Source organism: Dama dama, chromosome 15, assembly GCF_033118175.1.
Source record: "Dama dama isolate Ldn47 chromosome 15, ASM3311817v1, whole genome shotgun sequence".
In the NCBI taxonomy this organism is placed as follows: Eukaryota; Metazoa; Chordata; class Mammalia; order Artiodactyla; family Cervidae; genus Dama; species Dama dama.
In genome coordinates this window covers 28,855,891-28,879,478 of record NC_083695.1, presented here as the reverse complement: position 1 = coordinate 28,879,478, position 23,588 = coordinate 28,855,891, and the positions used below count along the sequence as shown (strand labels likewise).

General features: G+C 48.2%; 1 protein-coding gene and 1 non-coding gene across 3 annotated transcripts in view; both read right to left on the bottom strand.

Moving 5' to 3' along the window:
- The window catches only part of HK1 (hexokinase 1), a 72,627-nt gene that overhangs the window by 16,165 nt on the left and 32,874 nt on the right, over positions 1–23,588 (bottom strand). For both annotated transcript variants that reach the window (XM_061161696.1, XM_061161695.1), the window contains exons 4-12: positions 17,313–17,432; positions 15,257–15,352; positions 14,553–14,652; positions 14,256–14,439; positions 7,717–7,872; positions 4,755–4,988; positions 1,993–2,297; positions 937–1,085; positions 539–658 (exon numbers count right to left, since the gene is read on the bottom strand). In XM_061161696.1, coding sequence (XP_061017679.1) covers positions 539–658; positions 937–1,085; positions 1,993–2,297; positions 4,755–4,988; positions 7,717–7,872; positions 14,256–14,439; positions 14,553–14,652; positions 15,257–15,352; positions 17,313–17,432 — 1,464 coding nt within the window. The remainder of the gene's footprint in view (positions 1–538; positions 659–936; positions 1,086–1,992; positions 2,298–4,754; positions 4,989–7,716; positions 7,873–14,255; positions 14,440–14,552; positions 14,653–15,256; positions 15,353–17,312; positions 17,433–23,588) is intronic.
- TRNAE-UUC (transfer RNA glutamic acid (anticodon UUC)) lies at positions 11,459–11,531 on the bottom strand. Its single transcript has one exon. It is a non-coding gene; the product is annotated as a tRNA-Glu (tRNA).

Sequence of the window (23,588 nt, the reverse complement as noted above, 5' to 3'; positions counted from 1 at the left end):
TGGGGCCTCCCTGGGGGCAGGAACTGCCTGCCCAGTTCTCAGTCCTCAGCAGGTGCTCAGGCCTTGACCTTGAACTCTGTGTCATTCCATTTACTGAATAAACATTTATTAAGCATCTTTTCTGCTAGCACACTGGGCTAGGGCCTGTGGGGAACACAGATCCTTGGCTCAAGGATCAAATGACATTGAAGAAAAGACAGACACAGGACAGCACTAAAACTGGGTAAAAAGTGCTACAACCAGGCAACATTGAAGAAAAAGGGAATGCTGAGGAGGGTGAGATTCTTGTTGCCTGGAGGCCCAGAAGCCTTCCCAGAAGAGGTGAATGCTTTAAATGATAAAAGAAGAGTAGAGAAGAGTCTGAAGATGTTTTGGAGGGTATGGTGTTTAAGAGCTGGGTCAACCCTCTGTGACAGCTAAATTGTCCAGAATTAAGGGGTGACCCACTGTCTGGAGGAGGTTTCAAGAGCTGACCCACACTGGCCAAGAGTTGGTCAGCACTGCCCGATGTCTGAGGCCTGGAAAAAAAGAGACTCACCGCATCTAAGCTCGTCTGCTTGCAGGGAAACGAAAATGTGAAGCCCAGAGGCATTTTAGGGCCCTTGATGCCCATGTAGTCCAGGAAGTCAGAGATGCAGGAAACGATGTGGTCAAACAGCTTTAGAAGAAAAGAAGGGATTACTCATGCACCTCTGGTTTCACACCCTCAGTGCATACACACACACACACAATGACACAGGCAGAGCCCTCCCTCGGATCTTCAGAGGGGCCCGAGCATCCTCAGCCCAGCATGGCTGAAGGTACCTGACACTTATGGGCTGCCTGGACCCAGCTGCACCGCAGCATGTATCACATGGAGGCTCTGGGGCTCAGCAATGCCACTGGCCAGGTGTGTGACGCACACATGCCTTGGAGGGAAAAGCAACACTATCTTACCTCCTCCCCAGTGCCCTGCATGATTTCAATGGGAATAGCATAGATCTTATTGTGCATTTCCACCGATCTCTTCTTCCCACTACGGATTTTCACCAGCAGGACACGGAAATTCGTTCCTCCAAGATCCAGGGCCAAGAAGTCACCGTTCTCTGTTGTAGTCAAGAACATCAAGCAGGTCAAGAAGAGTGAATTTCACCTCCTGGCAGCCAGAAACTTCAAACTTTCAAGGGAGGGAACCTCATATTAAACACAGGGGAGAAACTGTTAAGTCTTTTCTCAGCATACAGCCTAGGCTCAGAGAGGTGGGCACAAACTCATGACTACCACAGTCCCAAGTCACACTAGAAGACAAAACGCCCCATGGATGAACCAATAGGACCAGCAAGGTCACAGTACAGGTTGGATGTGGAGCTCCAATGTGCCTGGATGTAAAACTCCCCAGGCCTCTGCGGGCCTCTCACACGCTCCACCTAGGAAGCAGGCACTGTTTATTCTTCTTCTGCCTTACTGTGTTTCGCAAAGGACCTACAAGCAATCTCAGTGCTTCAGAATCCGCCCAGCTCTGTTCTTTAAGCAATACTTTCTAATTCCGAGTCAGGGCTGTGGTCTTAAAGACAGCGCCTGCCTGGGAGTCCGGACCAGGGGAGGTCAGCTGCCTTGAGAGTCTCACATGCAGCAAGCGAGTCAGTGGGAAAAATGGAAGAGAGGGACTTCACTGGTGGTCCAGTGGTTAAGACTTCACTTTCTAATGCAGGGGATGTGAGTTCGATCCCTGGTTGGGGAGCTAAGATTCCACATCCCTCATGGTCAAAAACACAAAACATAAAACAGAAGCAACATTGTAACAAATTCAATAAAGACTTTAAAAATGGCCCACATCAAAAAAAAAACCAACTTTGAGAGGTTTGAGTGAGTTTCTAACTCTTGCCAAAATCATGCCACCCATCCCAGTGTCAATGTGTTCCCTGGAGAAGCCAACCTCCCAGCAGCCCCACAGTGACTCGGCCGCTGGTATGAGAAGCAGGAGGCACGTGAGCCCCCAGCTCAGGTCCTCACCAGTCCCATCAGGAGTGCTCCGGACGAAGGAGGGCAACATCTTGACCACAGCCTTGTCATGCGTCTGCTTGCCCAGCCCCAGTTCCATCTCGGCCCGCATCCTCTTTTTCACCTCCAGCAGCATCTCCTTTGTGAGACTGAAGTGGGCCAGGGTCTCCTCTATCTGTCGGTGCTGCTCAGCCAGGCGGTAGGCCACGGCAGTCACCATGGCGGCCCCCTTGCCACTGCCACTCTCGGAGAGGAGGAAACGCACGTCACAGTCGGGTACCAGGCGCCGCAGAGTCTTGTGGAAACGCCGAGAATACCTGGAGGGCGGGGCGCAGAGTAGACAGACTGAGCCAGACTGGAGGAACCTCTAGGATCCTTTTCTTTTTCCACACTTTAATTCCATCTTCTACACTCACTTTCCTCGTCACTCAAGTCATACAACAAACACATCCACTGTAGACAAGTTAGCAAACACAGACAGGTAAAAAAGGAAAACTGAAATCACCCATAGTCACACACAAAGAGAGGGCTCTCCTTATTATATGAATATCGGGGGCCTTCTCTGGTGGTCTAATGGTTAGGACTCCATGATTCCAGTGCAGGGGGCACAGGTTTGATCCCCGATCAGGGAACTAGGATCCCACATACTGTGCAGCCAAAAAAAAAAAAAGAAAAGAGTATCGAGTACAGAAAATTCAGGGTTCAAAAATCTGTTGTCCACCATGACAAGGAGATAATACAGGACACTGGTTAAGAAAGAGCCCAGTGTTTAAAAAGTCAGACCAGAAGGGACTTCCTTGGAGGTCCAGTGGTTAAGACTTTGCCTTCCAATGTAAGGGGTACAGGTTAGATCCCTTGTCAGGGAGCTAAGATTCCACATGCCTCAGGGCTAAAAAACCAAAACATAAAACAGAAGCAGTGTTGGAGCAACTTCAATAAAGACTTTAAAAACGGTCCACATAAAAAAATCATAAAAAAAAAAAAAGTCCCCACTTTCACACCAGGGGACCTGGGCCTGTTACTTAATCCTGGAATCAATGCAGATGACAGCATCCAGCCGACAATGATGAGGAAGGAACTCAAATGGGTTCATCAAATGCTTCAATGAATAACTGGCGCTAAGCGGGGGCTCAATAAAGAATTGCTCTTGTTTTTCATTTTCACTTGGCCCTTTCCCTCAGTCCCTAAGAGCTGAGATATTTTTTAGTGGTTAGAAGACTTTAGGACAAGACTCAGTAAGACAGAATTTTCTCCAGGTTTGTGGTCTGTTCTAAGTATGGAAGGCTGCTTGCCAAAGGAAACTGGGAATCTAGAACCCCAAAATGATAACAGTGGTCAATTCCAGGGGATGGGATCAAAAATGACTTCGCTCTGACATTTTTGAACTATTTGAAGTTTCTATACCAAAAATATGTTACTTTGTATTTTAATCTGTATTTAATCAGTTATTTTTTTAAAAATAAAGTTGCAGATGAAGAGTTCAAGAGATTGCTGGTGGTGATGGCTGCACAACAGTATAAATGAACTTAAATTTACTGACCTGTACACTCAAAAAATGGTTGAGACGATAAATTTTATGTTATGTATATTTACCACAACTAGAAGATTATTTTAATGTGATGTAAATGCCTAAGCTTTCTTATCCAAAAACTAGCCAAGGAATTTTTTTTAAAAATGGCTAATTGCATTATCAAGAATTTTACAAATACTCTAAGAATACAAAGCAATAAAATTGTGAATCTGGCAGATAACAACAGCTAACTAGCTCAAACCCTATCCCCTCAGTAACACTGAATTATCTCAGTTTAAGTCAATCTTCATTTAACTGTTTTGAGACCTAGTATGAAGGCACAGTATCTGCAAGGCCACTTCACAGGCACATTATATATACAATGGGAGAAATATCTGAGGTCATGTATTGGAAAAAAAAAAAAAAAACATCTTATAGGCAGTCATTTTTAAAAATACCAGGACTTCCCTGGCAGTCCAGGGGTTAAGACTTCACCTTCCAGTGCAGGGGTGTGGGTTCAATCCCTGAATGGGGGCCTAAGATCCTACATGCTTCCTGGCCAAAAAAACAGAAGCAACATTGTAATAAATTCAATGAAGATGTTTAAAATGACCCACATCAAAAAAAACTTTAAAAAATTAATTAAAATAAATAAATAAAAATATATAAAGACTTAGAATTCACCTTTAGCCTTTTAAAAAAATACAAACCATATTCTTAGTGGCCAGAGAAGGCTTCTGACACTAATGAGTCCAACAGACAAGAAGATAGCATCTAGGTGAGGACTACTGACAACCTAATCTCTCACTGGCTTGCAGATGCAAAGCGTCGACAAGCTGCCCATTTTTAAAAAGTACTATCCGAGTGTTTGGGGAGCTTTAGAAACTCACAGGAGCTTCTAACATAGGAATGTGGGCAGCACATGTATGTTCCAAACTACAGTGAGGATGACAGTCCCTGATTAAATGCAGACAAGTGAGAGAATTGAAGATACAGACACATTCCACCCAGTGCTCCTGGCAGTTAAAGAAGTCTCTAACAAGACTTATGAAATGAGGAGATGACAGAGCAGTGCAGAAGCAACACCAGTGGGAATCAGCTGAGAGCCAGATATTTCTCCAAGTGGGCAACTCTGATCCTTCCGTCCAACACTAGATATTGACTTGTCTGCCAAAAACTTTCACTGGGTGCAAAAGTCTGACCTCTGGAGACGGTCCTTCGCCAGGGCAGGTACTGAGCGCCAATGAGAGCAAAGGGGACTCACTGTGGGTGCGTCTTGTAAAGGGACCCGTCGACACCAACCGTGGTCCGCAGCCTGGGCGTGCCCTTGTTATCTCGGAGGCGGCTCAGGATGGCGCCCAGGGTCGCGGCCACCAGGTTGGCAGAGCGAAATGAGACGATGGTGCACACGTGCTGAACCGAAACACAGTCGTCATCGGATGGCTCCACTCCCAGGCGGGTCAGGATTTCTTTGGCATTGTGGAGGCCTTCCTTGTTCCTGTGGAGTCAGAGGCCAGTACCCGTTAGTTAAGGACTACATCAGGCGGTGCAGTGCTGTGAGCAGAGGGCGTGAAGGTCCTGGGGAGGTGGACTGATCATTCATCGTGTGTGTGTGGCAAGGGAAAAATCCCTGAGGAGGGGTCTCCTCCATAAGAGGTCGGAAAGCAGCAGGAGGAAGAACTGTTATGGTTAAGTTGTGTCAGGCACATGGAGAAGAGAGGCCAGGGCACGTGGGCTCTCAGCAGGTGGAGGAATAGCTGCTTCCATCCCAGGGCTCAGTGCTTCAGAGAGGTGAGGGAGTCTGCTGGTCTTTGGGTCTGTCGTGTGCCCCTGGATTCTTACACATTCTCCCATGATTTTTTCAGTCAGAGTTTAATTTCCTGCATTTTTGTTGTTTAGTCGCCAAGTCATGTCCAACTCTTTTGCTACCCCATGGACTGTAACCTGTCAGGCTTCTCTGCCCATGGGGTTTTCCCAGGCAAGAATGCTGGAGTAGGTTGCCATTTCCTTCTCCAGGGGATCTTCCTCACCCAGGGATCGAACCCACATCTCCTGCTTGGCAGGTGGATTCTTCACCACTGAGCCACCTGGGAAGTCCATAATTTGCTGCATATATGCTTTGTATAGCTTTTGTTAGATTTAAAGTATATCATGGAGGGTACAGCTTTATTACTATTGTAGATGCTGTCTTAAAAAAAAAAAACACATATACACATGTATTTTAAATGTACCATATTAAAACGTTAACAATGGGAAACACTGGTTAAGAGATATATACTATCTTTGTAGTTTTTCTGTAATTCTAAAAATAGTCTAAAAGATTTTAAAATATGTACATATTTTAATTACTGTCAATACATAGAAATATAATTAACTTTTGTATCTTATCTCCAGACATCATTCCTAACCTCTTCTGTTATTCTAATCACGTGTCTAGAATATTTTGGTATTCTATACAAATACATCTGCAATTAATGACAGTTTTACTTTCTCTTTTTTTGATTCTTATGTCTTTAATTTCTTTTCCTTTTTTCTTTCCTAAAAAACTATTGGCTAAGGCTCCAGGACAATGCTGAATAGAAACAGGTGATACTAACACAGGGCGCTTAACTCGGTGCTCTATGACAACCCAGAGGGGTGGGAAGGGGTGGGAGAGAGGTTCAAGAGGGAGGGGACATATGTATACTTATGGGTGATTCATGTTGTTGTCTAGCAGAAACCAATACAACATTGTAAAGCAATTATCCTCCAATCAAAAAAAAAAAAAAGAAAGAAAGAAACAGGTGATACTATCTTGATCCTGATTTTAAAGAGAATGCTTCCAACATATCTTCACTGCTAAGACATTCTTAATAGTTTTTTTTTTTTTTGAGATAGGCTTTATTACAACACATATGCCTTCTTGAGCTAGTTGAAGTGGGTTTTGTTTCTTGGTAACCAAAGAGCCAACACCATAAACAGCCCCAGAGGAAGGCAGGCATTTCCTGACTTTGTCAATGATTCTGAGATAAGCCACAGGTCTCAGGCTCCCTCCCCTCCCAACAGCTGAGCAGGAGACCTGAGAAGGGGGATTGTTGGAAACTCAGTAGTGTGGCTCCCTACTGACTGTAACGCTGCAGACCCTGAAGAAGAGGTTCTAGGACAAAGGCTGGGACTCAGAAAGAGCAGGTTCAGATAAACCCCTTTCCACTTATATCAGCATCTTCTCCCATAGCCAGAGCTATGATGCCACCGGCTCTGAATTTCCAGGACCACAGCATGGGCAGTGGGATGACTGCCTCATGCAGAAATGAAAGGGCATTTCTAGCATCAAGCTAACCCTATCTTTAAACAGGTGGCCTCATGTGGCTATGTGGAGTCTCCTGAACCAGGAATAGAACCTGGTGGCACACAGGACCAGAGACAGGACAGGCGCCCTTTAGATGTTAAGCTGCCTGGCTACATCAAGCTGCCTGGCATCAAGTCCACCCAAGGCCTGCAAATAACAGGCCTTGAGTGGACTTGAGACAGAGAAGTCTGGGTTTCTTACGTTGAGGTCAAAAGATAGAAGCCAGGTTGCTGGCTGGACTCTGTCCTTCTATGTCTATCTGTCCTATCTCATCTTTTAACCAATGTTTCTCAAACTTGTGCCAAGGACCATGTGTGGCTGTGAACAAGTGAAAGAATGGGGGGAGTGGGGGGGGCGGGAGACAGAGAGGGGAGTGGGGAGGGTGCTTCAGGCACAAAAGGATTTTGGGAAATGACCAGTTAACCAAAGTGAACTAGACTTTCTTTTATATGCTAATGAATACTTACACTTCTCTAAATATTTCTCAGTCCTAGAGGCCGCAAAACCCTTTCTTCGGGGAACACCTAATGATCCTGAGGTCAGTAGGGTTCCCTGGAACACTGTCTGGAGAAGACCCTGATATCCCAAGGGGGAATTAACCTAGGCCTGAGCTCAATCAGTTCCTGTTCACTTCCAGAATCAGGTGTAAGTGGGGTTGTGGGAGGGTGAAGGAGAAGGGGATGCTTTGGTAACCACACCATTCAAGAAGCATTTGCCTGACTGGTGCCACCAGGTGCCCATAGCGAGAGCAGCTCAGGGTGGGTCAGCTAAGTGAGAGGGGAGGCCAGCCCAGAAAGCCCTGACACTCCCAGCAAACCAGGACTCAAGCAGGTAACGAGAGACCCGTCGTTCTTCTCTGCCCCGTGCCCCCCGGAAAGCCTCGAGGGGAGGCACCTACTTTTCGATGGCCGACACGTCACTGGTGTTAAACTTCCCTCTGGTGAGCAGCTCTGGGGTGATCCGCCCTTCAAATAAGAGGCCCTCCTTGGCCATCTTGACCAGGATCAGTCGGACCAGCTCGCCCATGTACATGCCACTGACCATCTTCTCAAACCTGCAACAGAAAAGCACCAGGCACTTGTCAGTCCCTCCTACGTACTCACCACTATGGCAGCTTATGAGTGGTGGGAGAGACGTGAAAGGAGAGGAAGGCATGGCCTCAATTCTCACAAGCGCACAGTCTCACTGGCAGGCAAGACCATGCATCTGTGTGAGTAAACAATGAACAGACAGTGGGGAACAGGGGTTATCCAGACCCCATACCCATTCCCAGGGTAGGAAACAGGAGGAGAGCACCAAGGGGCAGGGGCAGTCAGGGAAGGCTGCCTGGAGGTGGAGGGAACATCAGGATTTAGATGGAGGGTAATAAGGAGGGACCTAGACAGGAAAGAGTAGGATACGATCATCTCGTGCAAAAGTTTATGCCTTACTTTTTATTTTTATTATTTTGGGGCCATGCCACATGGCTTAAAGAATCTTAGCTTGCATGGATCTTAGCTCTTCGACCAGGGATTGAACCTATGCCCTAGCAGTGTAAGCACTGAGTCCTAACCACTGGTCTGCCAGGGAATCCCAATTACTGTACTTTTTAAAGGGTTTTCATCTTCATCCCTCTATTAGGAATCTCTCCAATTCCTGTGGCAAGGTGGTCAGGAAGTATTCTCCCCATTTCCCAGCTCAGAAAGTGTAGACGTCTTCTCTGAAGGAAGATGACAGGGCTGAAATGCAGCCATTCCCCATGGGACCTCTGTCGCTGGTCGCCTTCCTGGCACCCATGTTCTCCTTCTCCAACCAAGACAGACCAAGAAAAATGGTCTCCAAGAAAGTGCTTTGTGCAACTCACTCCTTCCCCACTGACCTGCCCTTACACTCCAGGAGAGGGCTCCCCGAGTAGCTGAAAACCAGCCAGCTCCTCCTACCACTCTGGCCACATTCAGCCACAGGCCAATCACAGTGGATCGGCCCTCCTGCCTCCCCTGGGAGGTGTGGTGGGCGGTGTGAGTGCTGTGCCTGCAGCAGCCATTTCGAGCCCAACACTGCAGGAGAGAGGCAGCCAGGAACTCGGGCTCGAAGCCGTATCTGAGCCGGAGCTGGGTCCTGAGTCCTGGCTGACGAGGGGCCAGGAGCAAGCCCAGAGCAAGACAGATCAGAGGCAGGTCCACATCCAGGCAGCTGGCCTCTCCTCTGAGGCAGCCCAGCTGGCACACTCAGGGCTGGCTGTGACACAGCAAAACATTCTGTTCCACTCAGAGCCGGGTGCAGGAGCCAGGGATGCTGCTGGGACCTGAGCGCGCGGCCCTCCCTGCTGCAAATCAAGGAGTGGGGAAACACTAGCTCTCATTGTTCAGACAGGACCAGACAGGCCTGCCCTGGCCACGGCTGTGATGAGGATCTCTGGCAGGAGAGCACCACGCTGAGTCCTAGCTGCCCCGCCCAGCCCCTGCCCCAAGCACCTGTGGGAACAGCTTCAGTGCCACCCAAACTGGAATCTCAGAGCAGACAGGAGCCAGACTGCCTGAACTGAACTCCAGCCCTGCCACTTTATTATGCTACTTACCTTTTGGGGCCTCAGTTTCTTTACCTGCCTAATGGGGATCACACAGGGCCCACCTATAAGGTTGTTGCACAAAAGATAGAGGTGGATATAGGTAAAACGCTCCAGGGCTTGACTAACACTGAGCCACGGCCCTTGCTATGTCTCCTACCTAATTAAGCACTTTATGTGTATTAACTTATTTCATCCTTATTATAAACCTTATGAGACAGACATTATCATTATCCCCATTCCACAGATGAGAAAACTGAGGCATAGAGAGGTTATATAACTTGCCCACAGTCCTAGGGCTGATGAGTAGCAAATCCATTATTTTCAATCCAGTTAAACCCAGCCTCAGATTCCATGCTCTAAGCACTGTGCTGTTCTGTCTCTCCCATGGACAGTGTCATTAAAAGTCACCTGTATTACTGTCATGCTGGCAGCCACCAGCTCCAGCCCAACCCAGCCTCTGCTTGTCTACCTCCAGCTCACTCCCCTAGGCAGCCTGCACCTCCTATTGGGCAAGTATGACAACAGGAAGGTTCTTCCCCCTTAAGGTGAGCTACAGTCAGCCTTGGGCACCTCCCTACCATTGCTGCTGCTGCTTCTTTTTAAAATTATTTTTGGCTGCGCCAGGTCCTCATTGCTGTGCCCAGGCTTTCTCTAGTTGCGGGGAACAGGGGCTACTCTCTAGTTGTGGAGCAAGGGCTCTAGTGCTATTGGGGTTCAGCAGTTGTGGGGCACAAGCTTCGTTGCCCCACAGCATGTGGGGTCTTCCCAGACCAGGGATCAAACCACGCCCCCTGCATTGGCAGGTGGATTCCTAAACCACTAGACCACCAGGGAAGTCCTACCCATTGCTTCTTGCTCTGCCTTCTGGAGACACTCAGAATGACCTGCTCCCCTTTCTACACGATGGTCTTTTAGACACATAGACACTGCCATCCCCCTTTTCAGATAAAGGAAGCCTGAGGCCAAGAATCTGTCCTTTCCCAGTCCCTAGAGTCCCTGCTGGAGCAGCAGAACAAGGAAACAGCACTTCTCACAAGCCTCCAGCGAAACGCAGCAAGTCGTGATCTGCTACTCAGCAGTCAGATACCTATGACCACAGGCCAGTGGGTGGCACCATGGTGTTGCAGCCTCGCTGCATGCTGGTGGGCACAGGCAGTGCTGTGGCCCACAGGGCCTGGGGGAGGCTGGGAAAGGTGGGCAGGGGATTGGGTGACAAGGAGTGCCTGTGGCAGCCAGGGTCTGCTCCGATGGGCAGCCCAGGGACGGAGGAGGGTGAGGTCTGTGGGCACCTAAAGAGGATTAGAACTGCTGAGAGAGTCTATGGAGCAGGCAGAGCAACAGTAAGGAAGGTGTTTGGGGGATGACTTGAAAAGAGGTGCAATTACTCCACCACCATCCAGGCCAGACCTCCCTGCTGTCACGATCACTGCTGCTGCTGCTCTGCGGGGCTGTGTCTCCTTCACGCTGAAAGATGTGAGAGGGAATCACAGGGGAATGGGATTCAAAACTCCTAACAAAGCAGAAAATAAAAGAAAACTGAAGAGCAAAAGGCCTAAGAAGAAGAGGAGAAGGAAAATGAAAAATGAAAGAGGGTGGGGCTACATCTACAGTAGGAGACAGGTGTGGAACCAGGACAGAGGGCAACAGGGAGGAAGGAAGGCCGTGTCCGATCCCTTTTAAGGGAGAAACCTTCTAACCTGGGGGCTAGGGGAGGGGTCCTGAAGCAGCTGTCAGCAACGAAGGCAGGAGCCACAGAGCCGCTGTGCTGATACCCTTCCTGTGAGCTGGATATGGTCAGTACTCAGTAAATGTAAACTTCAATCAAAACAAATGAGTGGATGCATAGTGGTCTAGAGCCCACCTGGGCACAGAGCCTTTAGATAGAGCTAACACACCTCTGTTTTTCAGCCCTGGTTAAAAACTGGAATCACTTGCAGGCTCTTGAAGACAGGCCTCAGCCCAGGCCAAGTAGAATTGGGAGGAAAGGCGGGTAGGGTGGGGAAATACCTAGGCAACAATATGTTTTTTAAAGGTCTCTAAGGAATTATTCTTTATTTTTTCTGGCCATGCCATGCAGCTTGTGGGATCTTAGTTCCCTGAGCAGGGATTGAACCTAGACTCTTGGCAGTGAAAGTGCAGAGTCCTAACCACTGGACCATCAGGGAATTCCCCTTTTTAAAAAAAAAAAAAAATGTTTTAACATAATTCTAGTGAAAAACATTCCTCTAGGGGACTTCCTGGGGAATTCTTCTAGGGAATTAAGATCCCACATGCCGTGCGGCACAGCCAAAAAAAAGAAAAACATTCCTTTAGACCATTCATGATAATTTTTGCTTATAAATGATGAAATGCCTCTTAAGACATTCTGGAAGTTCACTATGAAAAACATGTACTTTCCAGCAGGACAGAAAACCACAAACCTAAGCCAAATTAAACCTCAAATTAGGCCAGCTTTGCTCTATCCCAGTGTCCTAGGGCCTTAATTTCCCCATCAGTCAAATGGAGCAAACACCTTTCCCTGGTACAAGGAAAACAAAACGGCTTTGAAGAACTTGACAGTGTATAGAAGACACAGGGAAGACCCCCAAAATCAGGCAGATGCCTAGGAGACCAGCTACAGTAACTTTGGCAAAAAAACCTTCTGACCAATAGCCTATTTCTAGCAACATATGATACAACTCAAGATCTGTCATTTTTTCAGAACTGTTCTTACCAAGACCTGACCTATGGTTCAGTCAGCAGGGAAGATGAAGATGGACCTTACCCCACCCGTCTCACTCTTTTATCCACGTATTTATTTCCCACCCATTTCCCAGCCACACTTCTTATCCAATACTCATCCTCCAACCCCCATCCATCCATCCATCCATCCATCCATCCATCCATCCATCCACTTATCCTTGCGTGTCCATCTTCTATCTGTCCACCATTTCAAATATGTTTATTGAAAGTCAACTGTGAGGCCAGTTCACATTTCAGCCTGAGGATACAGTTCAACTCTTTAGAGAAATTCAGAACTACATCAAAATGGATGACAGAAAATCCAGGTTTCCACCCAAGCCACGCAGGATCCCTACATTGAGGCCAAGGAAATAGCCAAGGCCCTGGGCCTTATCTGCTCAGTTATCGCAGGTAACTGCCCAACCTGCTCTGCTGAGAAGGGTGACTTCAGATTCAGTGATTGACAGTAACTACAGGTACATCATTTCTCATCTGAAACCCCTGGGTCACATTTGCTTGGGAATGGGGACATTTGAGGATTTTAGAGATGTAATATGGTACACATGCCACATAGTACAGAATAGCCCCAGAGGTGCCTGAGGCAGGATTATAATCAAGCACAGATCTCCAGTGACACATATAAACATGCAAGTAAATAGCTTCAAGGCAGCTGGGGTCAGGTTTTAGAATTCGGGATTAGGTCAATGGATTGAGGGGGAAAAACCTTTGGTTATCAGAGCTGGGGCTCTTTATTACTTAGCTGGTGTTTTGGCATGCAGAGTAGATGTTCAATGCTGGGTCTAAGAACTCAGGATTCTCCCAGTGAGAGACCTCATTTATTCACCACCACCACTCCCAGTGGAGGGAGGTTGGCCATTTATGCAATTCCATTAACTCAGGTGGAAAGCCCAATCAGCCAGCCTGGGGGATTGAGATCTTTTGGACGACAGACTTCAAAATGACAAACTCCCTCACAGTGTCTCCCTGGCAAAGGATAAGGGCAATTAAGCTCACAGGGTCAATGAACATCTCCCAGCATGCTGACAGCATCCAACTCCAGAATAAGGATGCTGGGAAGTCAATCAAAGAGGGCAGCATGCTAGCATCACAGAGAAATATGAATATGCACTTCAAGAAACAAGGAACTCATAGGAAGCAATGCCCACACCAGCCTGAATGATATCACTCATACTTCTGTGGCCAGAGCTCTCCAAGGCCAAGACCAACTTGCCAGAGAAGCCTGATGCTATGTTCTTTATCAGTTGTGACCCATGTGGCTTATACATGACATGGAAGAAGGTCTCCCCACAGTCTGCATGACTCACATGGCTCCCAACCACTCCCCTGCATGACAGGTATTTGCATATGTGACTTCCCTCCCCAACTGGACCTTAAGTTCTGGAAGGGAAGGTGCTACTCTGTATCCCTGGAGCCTAGCACTGAGCTGGCACATCTCAGGTGCTCAAGAAGTGTGTGCAGAATGAATGGACACTTGCTCACTCTCCCTGCTCACCAGACACCCCACATGCTGAGTGGCTTCTCCCACCCTCAGCAGCAAACCCTACTGAGGACATCATATGGAAACGTTTTTAAACCTTAGCTTTGGGCTAATGCTTCTGTGCTTTTAATTTTTAAAACATTTGCAAGGACACAATCACAGTGTAATTAAACAGAAATTTGGGGGTGGAGTGGGGGGGGTAAATTGGGAGATTGGGATTGATGCATACACGTTATTACTATATATAAAACAGATAACTAATAAGAACCTACTGTATAGCACAGGGAACTCTACTCAATACACTGAATGACCTATATGGAAACAGAATCTGAAAAAGAGTGGATAAATGTATCAATATAAGTGATTTGCAAAGAGTGGATAAATGTATCAATATAAGTGATTTGCTTTGTTGTATAGCAGAAACTAATACAACATTGTAAATCAACTATACTTCAATAAAAATTAACAAGGAGAAAATAATTTAAAACATGCTTTCAATGCTGCAGACACCACAGCTGCATGTGTCTCCAAAAAAGTTAGATAACATACACTTGATGGGTGATCCTTTTGTGATCACCTGGCTTCCTGCCCCTCTCACCTTCCACCCCAAATCTCCCCTTAAGTGTCCCGTAGGTCCTCTATATGAGTGGTAAGAAAGGGTGGGACTCACAGCTGCTTCCCGGGGTTGAGCGACCCCCGGTCTATCTCCCGGTCGAACTCAGTGCGGATGTCCTCCAGGGCCCCGTCGTCCCCGAAGGCCCCCCACTCGGTGTTGATGCACATCCTCCCCTCGTCGCCCTCCACCAGGTCGATGTGCCTGAGTTCCTCCATGTAGCACGCGTTGGTGCCGGTACCTTGGAGAGAGAGACGAGATCAGAAGCTGTGACCACGCCACGTCACAAGAGAGATGGCAGCGCCTGCTGGAAACGCCGGCTTCAGGAAGGGACAAGGACGGGGTGGGCGTTACCAATGATGAGGCCGACTTCACACTGCTGGTCGTCGTAGCCACAGGTCATCATGGTCCCCACCGTGTCGTTCACCACGGCCACAATGTTGGCGTCATAATCCTGGAGGCAGAGAAGAGGGGGTCACTGCCCACTCACACGTGGAGCAGAGATCACCAGCCTTTAAGACAGCCTGGCTGGAGGGCTCCCATTTCATAGCCTCCACTGCTGCTTTCATCACTGCGGGCAAATTCAGCGGATTCAAGCCCAGTGATCACATTATGGAGACAAAAAGGTGCCCTTCGTTATTTGGTTTACAATTTTATCAGTGTGGAGTTCACTCACAGAGCCACAGCCCTGTGTAAACCATCCCAATGCATCCGTGCGCCTTCTGCATTTGCTGCAACCCCGGCATGCTGCACTCGATCACGCCAGTTCCCTGCACAGCTGCCCTCCTGTCAAAAGGAGGCCAACCCCTGCCCAAGAGCTTGGCTCTTTGGTAGCACCTCGGACGGCTCTGCTTTGAACCAGCCGCGACCTTCCAGACTGTGAGCCCTCACTGCTCACCTGCCTGGGTCTTCAAGGACCCGCACCCACCACACCACCACCACCGTGTGATGCCTCAGGCCATGCACTACTGTCCCCCGAAAGAACCTTAGTCTCACAGCCTTCTCCCCACACTCCCCCACCTCTGGGTGGTCAAGGCAAGTGGCTAGTGAGAAGTTACCCCACGCTTTTTGATGGCTTTTTCAAGAAGCTTCACCACATCAGCTCCCTCCACGCCGCTCGCTTTAAATCTCTTTGTCCAGGTGATCAGGATGGCCTGCACAGGAGAGCACAGAGGGGTTGGAAGAGGGCTAGGAGGCCTCCACAACCTCCAGGTCCCTGGGGAGTCTGCTCAAGGACAGTGACTAAGCTGAGGCCCAGGGGGGGACACATCACATCGGGTAACAGACCCAGACTCTTCTCGTCTGTTTATCCACCCACACAATGCATTTCTCTGGGGGCTGCCACAGGAAAAAAAACCCTGCAGCTCACACTCAGACACAGTCCGTGGCTGGCCAGTGCAGTGGTGTCTCACAGCATGCAGATCTAACTGGTGTCAACTGCACAGCCAGACTTCATTTAGAAAGAGAAACACTGTTATTACCTGATCACCTTTCTGTATTTTCAAACCAGATCTTGGTTTCCACGGCCCCAAGGAACTTTTGTCAGAGCCACATTTCGAAGAGAAACAAAATGCTAAGATAATTCTTGGCTACTGTGCTTCTAAGAGCCAAGTCCTGAGCTTAAAGGGTAACACTAACTGTGATTCATGCCTCTTCCGCAAGTTTGGAATGTAACTCCCATTTGTAAGCAATGACTCTATGATACAGTATAATCCATTTCCGTGTGTATATTACAAGTGAAACACTAAGGACAGATACCCAGTGGTTATTCACTTCAGACTACAGAAGCATAGGAATTTTACGTTTTGCTTTACACCTTTATATTATTTCAATAGTTTTACATATTGCATCTGTATCTTTTTATTTAAATCAAGGATCCAAGAAAAGAATATTGTTCTATGTGACTATTCTCCAAGTGCAGGAAGTTATTATAAATGTGGCTTGGTTGGGAAGAGCTGCTATTTAGGCCCCATCGTCTCCACGGTGACATAGGGATGGGGAAATGTCCACGTTGGGCTGCCCTGCACTCCGAAAGCCGGATAGCCTCCATGCAGGATGCATCAGGAAGGGCAGGCAGTAGCCGGCAGCTGACCAGGCATTCCAAAAGCCCCCGGACACTATTATCACCCCTTCGACACTCAGGGCCCCCAAAGCCTTGGAAAACACGGTACTGTGGAAAGAACATGGATTGGAAATCAGGACATCAATCCTATCCCCACCACTTCTGTCCATTTCCTCATGGGCAGTCTTCCCAACTCCTCTGAGGGTGACTCTGCTCATCTGTCAAAAAAGGCAGCTGGTCTAGACACTCTTGAAGGTCTCAGGCAGCCTTGAGGAGTGGGCACAGGCCTCCGGATGGGTAATTAGATCCTGGGATCCACTGGCTTCCTGGCAGGCAGCATGCCCAGCTGAGCAAGCCCTCCCCAGAGAAGGGTCAAGGCTGGCAGGTGGGGGCCACCCTTCTGGCTCTTCCTCTGCCGGGCACCATCTGCTCTGCTCTGCCCTGTGGGGCTCTTGTGCCCCCGAGGACGCTCCCCATCCACTTCTGCCACGCCTCCTTCCTTGGAAGACAGCACCGCTGCAAGACAGGCCATATCTGTGTACAGCTTTATCCCAGGGCCTAGCCCAACCCACAAGGATGGCACTCGGTCCACGGCCACTGATGGACAAGCAAACAGCCAGCAGCCACTTCATTCCCAGTCCATCTCCTACCTCTTCCAGCGGGAGCAGGGATGTCTCACCCTGTCTTCTGCCCAGGGAGTGTGGCGATCAAGCCTCAGCTCTCAAAAGCCGAGGGAAACCAGTCCTGACAACAGTCCTCATGAAAGGCCACTAACCCTACTTTGTTTTCTTTCACTTGCTTGAGTTTAAGAAATGGTTTTCTCTACCAAATGGCCACAAATACCATGATTTGTCATGAAAAATACACATATAACTAAAGCAACTGAAAAGTAAACATCCTTATCATGACCTTACATTCTTTTCTACGAATGCTTTAAAAAAAAAAAAAAAAATACAAGATACGCAGACCATCCAGTAAGAGAAAGGAAAAGGGTTCCTTAGCATTTCCCCTCTGGGGTGTCTGGGAAGCCTGATAATCCCAGAACGTCTTACCTCGTCTATTCTGGATTGCCGACAAGGGAAAGAAAACGTGAATCCCACAGGTAATTTCTTGTCCTTGATTTTTTTTTTCTCCATGAAGTCTCCCAGGCACTCAGCGACATGATCAAAAAGCTGGAGGAAGCACAAGAGAGCAGTTGGGAGGGAGAAAGAGGACTGAGCATTTCAGGAAAAATGTGAGGGATTCTCTGCCCAACACAGAAAGGAGCCTGGCTACTCTAGCTGCCCATCCCCAAGGCACCTGGTGGCCAGGTGGGGCTTTCCCTGGAGTTACAGTGGTTAAGACTCCCCATGCTTCCACTGCAGGTGGGGCTTTCCCTGGAGGTTCAGTGGTTAAGACTCCCCATGCTTCCACTCCATGTGGGCTCGATCCCTTGTTAAGGAACTATGTATGATGTGCAGCACAGTCAAAAAAAAAAAAAAACAAACAGGAAAAGAGAAGCCAAGAAGTGCATGACTGCCAAAGAAGAGTCCCTTGAAAATAGCCTGCCTCGTTGGCCAGCACGACTTTTTAAGCCTTCACGTGGCCTCTTGTGTATCACCTGGGTACTAAGATGTATCATCTGGGTACTTAGGAAATGTGAAAACAAGAGGAAAACAGTCCATGCCCCACAACAAACAGGCCATGGACCACCAGCAGCCACCCAGGCAGAGTGACCATCTGGCCCCTTCTCTCTAACTCCATCTCTCTCTCCCTCACTCTGTCAGTTCCCAAAGCTCTGTGAGGCAATTCCCCAGCCTCCAGGCCACTTGAGTGATTTCACAGTCTTCGAGTTATCCAATTTTTACTTTTGACTCAAGTTCCACATGCATGCAAAAAAAGTGCACACATCCTAAGTATAGGGTTCATCGAATTCTCACAATTTGCACCCACCTGTGTCAGCACCCAGACACCCTCCCATGCAGTCACTGCTACTGCCACCCAACCTCACAAGGCCAATCGCAAGTCACTCTGACTTCCAACACGCTTTGCATGGTTGTCTACTATGTATAAAAGGACAGCAGTGTGCGCACTCCATGGCGTCTGCCTTCATCTCCTCTACGTTATGTGTGTGGGTCACCCACATAGCTGTGCGTCTCTACAGCAGTGAGATCCACGGCTGGTTCCCACTGCTGCACAGTATTCTATGGTGTGAATATACTACGATTTATTTAGTGAACTGCAATTTAAGTTCTACGACATGTTGTAGAACTTGCTGGCTCTACAACATGTTGCCAGGATATGCATATGTATCTTAGAATCCTCTAGAAAGAAGTCAGAACACTGTTTCCCTAGCCTCTGTGTGAATACTGTCAATGACGGCAAGCTCATCACCTCTAAGGCAACTTTTTGGATTTCTCCAATACCTCCCTCTTTCTCTAAAGTATATCCAGAACTGAATATAATATTTCACATGTGTTCTGATAAAAAAAAAAAAGCATAGCTGAATTAAGAACCTCCCTCTCTCTTAGCTCTCTACCTCTATTAATATAACCAAACCATATATATGCTCTTTTGGCAACTGTGCCACAGTCTAGGTAACCCCTCTTTTTTTTTCACATGGCTGTCATCAGATGGCTGTCATCTAACACTAGGCCTCCCATGTACATGGGATTGGCACAGCTAATCTTGAAGCTTCTTGAAGCCCAGAGAATGCAGCGTTCGCAGGACCGAACCACATAGTCACAGGAAGCAAGCTCAGCCAAGGCAAGGCCAACTCACTGAAGGCTTTCTCTGCAGGGTCCTTTCCCCCCATATTAAATTTATAGTTCTATTCAGGTTTGATTTTAACAAATGTGTCGAGGAGAGAGCCCACAGGAAAGGGTGGAGTCCATGGGGGTAGATCGCTCCCAAATGCCTGAGGAGGGGGCAGGTCCCCTCCCCTCTCCTTCTCTTCCCTCCTCGCCTAAAGGGACTTGGGGAGGGCGCTGGTCCCCGGGCCGAGGGGGCAGTGTCGGGATAAAGGACCAAGGAGGAACAAGAAACCAGACCAGGGAGGAGTGGGGGAATGGCCCAAGTGTTAGGGGAAGCACACTGATTGAAACCCCCCACCCTGGTCAGGCACCATAGTAACCATTTGCATGAGTTGTTTTATGGCAGGAGATCCTGATAAGGAATACGGAACTAGTAAGCCACCACCAGTCAGAAGAGTTCGGGAAAGGTCGAGAGGAGACACTGCCTGTCCGTCCACTTCCCAGAATCCCTCTCGCTAGCATCCATCTTGGCTGAGCGATGTGTGCGCCACCAGGAAAGACTCTGAATTAGAATGATTGGCCAAAGACCACCCGGAAACGAATCCCATCACCATAAAACCCGAGACTGTGAGCCACGCAGCAGAGCAGTTCTCCTGGGTTCCCTTACCTACTGCTCTCCACCCGGGTGCCCTTTCCAATAAAATCTCTTGCTTTGTCAGCATGTGTCTCCTCGGACAATTCATTTCCGAGTGTTAGACAAGAGCCCAGTTTCGGGCTGGAAGTGTCCCCCTTCCTGCAACACAAGGACCATTAGACAGAAGCCACAGCTTTCTGATTCCAGATTGAATTCACAGACAAAACACAACTAGACCACAAGCAGCACCCACTTCCTCTCCCCGCCAGGGCTGCAGTTCGAGGGGAGAAGAGACAGTTTCACCAAAACCACGGTCTACTCACGCCGGGCCACTCTGTCGGAGCTCCCTGACAGGTAGAGGGGACAGAGGAAACCAAAATAAAACATCGGATAAATTGTGTAGGAGGAACCCAGGAAGGGCCCAGCCAGAGCTGGGCCAGGCATCATGGCTGCCCCGACAGCCACTCTGTAGAGTCTCCTTGAGAGGAGGCTGGAAGTCAATATTCCCATCCCCATCTTTCCCCAGATGTCCCTGACCCAGCCCTGCAGTCTGATCATCCTGCCAAAGGAAAGGAAAACTTGTCAGCTCTGACTTGGGAGCCTCTGTCCCTGAGTCCATGGTGACAGCGGCCACTCTGACCAAGGAGGCACGTGGCCACCCTCCCTGGGAGAACCCAGCTAAGTAAGCTTCCTGCGACCTACATATCTGAGCGACGTAAACCCATTACTAAGCCCGACGGCTCGCCCCACGTCATCTGCCGGAAGAAGCTCCAGGCTCCCCGTGGCCCTCAGGGGAGCTGGCTGGGCGGAAGGCAGGCAGGCTGCGGGCAGGAAGAGGCCGGGAAGTGAGTTAGTTACACAGGGCTGGGGCGCTGGAAGCAGCCTCTGGATGGAAGTCAAACACACCCACCCCTTTGCACTCTGCTAAAAAAGGAAATGCCATTTGTGGAATGCTCCAACCCAGGGGTGACAAGCCTGCTCAGAACAGACAGGAAGCTTCCCCCAGGCTAACCCGTGTCTGTGACTAACCAGAAAGGGAAGTTACCCAGCTTCTCTGCACTCAAAATTTTACTGACTAAAAACCATTTTTTTTCTTTCCCGATAACATGCACATTTATTTTAAATAAATTTAAGTTATTTATTTAGTATTCAAAATTCCCCAAGCTAAATAAGTGATGTTTTAAGAAGGTCACATTCATGTTTCTGAAATTATTAAAGCTTAAAACTGCGCTGAAACTTTCAAGATACTTTGTGTTTCTGTGTGTTATGTGTGTGTATGTAGAGCAAGAGAGAAAAAAGGGTAAAACAAATAGTTAATTGAGAAAACTGGATAAAGGATATAAAAAGCTCTTTGTGCTTATCTTAAAGTTTTTCTGAAAGTTTAAAATTATTTAGAGTAAAAGGTTTTAAAATCTATCAAAAATCCCTGCCCATGTTTGAAAATGAGATCACAGCCCCAAGAATTCAGCACAATTCACAGGCTGTGAGTTTGAGCTGCTTCATGGGCAAAATGGGGCCCTTTGTGGACTTGAGTATTCTATAGGTCAATAACAGATATCAGAAAAATGGGCCACCATTATTTATTGCTAACCTCACACCAAACTTCTAGCTGAGAGGTTGCCGTTTTATCCCTATTTTTCAACTGCCAACCCTCTCCTCCCTCAATCACTTGAACCTTCCTCCTTGCCCTCACATTTCTACACTATCAAAAATTTTTAGTAAAAGTACAAATTAATTTATTAATTAATTAAAAACAAAGACCCAGTCTAACAGTGCCCTACATTGCTAAAACTGTCACATCCGGAGCCAGACTGCCCAGGTTCAAATTCCAGCTTTATCACTTATGTGCTGTGTGACCCTAGGGGCTGATCACTTAACATCTGAACCTCAATTTTCTCATCTGTGAAACAGGAATAATAATATCTACCCACAGAGTTGTAATGATAATTAAACGAGTTAATCCGTATAAAGGGCTTATATCAGTGACATGCATAACAAGTTCTATGCAAGTATTTGCTCTAATAATATAACATTATCATTATTCTCATCAACATCTTTTCTTTGCAAACTGCTTGAAAGGGGCAGCTGCAGAAACAGCTGGAAACAAAGTAATCTTGGAGCTGGGAAGATGGGGAAGGAGGCTGGAATAGACAAGGTCCTGGGGGCAGCAATTAGGAGAGTCACTAGCTTTGGAACTTTGAAACAATAAATATTCATGATGTGTGAGAAAGTATGATACACAACTGCATGATCTTAATTACACAAAAATGGATGCTTAGTTGTGTAAATACACAAACGAGACCTAGAAGGACACATCAAATGGTAAACTGCCCATGATTTCGGATGACTGCGTCTTCTGCTTCTTGTGTTTTTTGGTTTCCTAGTATGCACACGTTAACTTTTAAGAAATAAATGTTTTTCTAAAAATCTTTTTTAAAAAAGTCACCGCAGAAGTGATGCAGCAAGTGTGCACCTGAAGGAGGGCATCCCCTTAATTTACAAACCCTGCTCCTAAAAAGTCACGGCAAGACTCACATGAATGCCCATGGGATGGGGGGGGCGGGGGTCAAGTCCCAAAGGTGAAGGCAGGAGGCAGAGGTGGCTCCGTCCAAGGGCCATGGGGAAAAGAGTGACTAATCAGTATTTGTTGGCAAATAGAAGGAGCAAGATGCCAACTGGAGGCTGCTGACCACCTGCAGAAAGGAGCAATGTGGCGAGCACTGGGCGGGGTAAGGAGACCCACTGACTGGCAGTTTTCACGCACACACTGAATGAATGAGCCAATCTCTGCAGCCCTGTTATGGAGGGATAGCAGAGAGACCTCCAAGCACCGGCATCCGATGAGCAACGCACCCGTTTCAGTGGCTGATAAAAAGCGACCTAAGGACAGTGTCCCCATCAATGCTCACAGTCTGAAAAGCTTTGAACACAACCCCCGCCCCTCCTCAGCAGCAGGTTAAAGACCAGGATTAGCCCTTTTCTCTGGTAGAAGGAAAAGGCAGAGTTTGCAGTAGGTCCCAGCCATGGGAATTTAGCAACAAAATGGAGTCAAGAGAAGGCACTGGGCTTCATCTCAAAGTCCAGCCCAGAGCCAGTAAGTTCTCTGCAGAACTTAGTCATGAACCTTGCTGTGAACACACCCTCCCTAAAACAAATATTTGGCAAGCTCTGAATAATACATATCCTGACAGCAGCCATGGCCTAGGAGGAGAGCTCTAAACAAAGGGGAGGGGTCAGAATATCTGCAGGAGACGGGGAGGAGCAGAACAGGACCAGAAATGACTGCAAGCCTGCCAAAGGCTGCCCACAGCCTGATCACAGGGTTCTCAATGAGCCCACCACCCACCACAACCAGATAGGGAAGCAGGAGGGTGGACAGGCCCTTCTGAGCACACGCATGGCCTCGGCCAGCAAAGGAAGGCAGCCCTTCCGTTGGCCGGGGTTACAAGTGTGAGAGGAAGGGATGGTGACTTTCCAGGCAAGGCCCTGCCCTCGCTGCTTTCCACGCCAAGGTCTCGTAGGAGACTATTCAGTTGGGAAGCCAGGAGCCCTTTAGAATAGTCGTGGGGCTCTGAACTCAGATTCCTGCTGTCCCACAAGGTGACAGCCACAACCAACAAGGCTTAGGCCTTGGGGAACTGGGTGAGGAGGACAATGACTTGGAAGAAGGGCTTTCACCCAAGGGGTCTGCTCTCCCTCTGCTGGGGAACCACCCCAGGATCCTTAGGGAATGAATGCATTTACCCACTGGGCCTCCTCTTTATATCCCTCACCTGAAAGGCCCAGTAGCCCCCTCCCATCCACCAGCTCATTCACACGGTGGGGATCTCTTCAGGCAGTCACACCCTTCCACCCAGGAGTCCTTCTCTATGTGTGCCTGTGATGGACTCGTCCAGGGGCTTGGCCCACCACTGCTCTGGGGCTGGTTCCTCGGGGATACCCTGGAGCCTGATGCTTAGGCC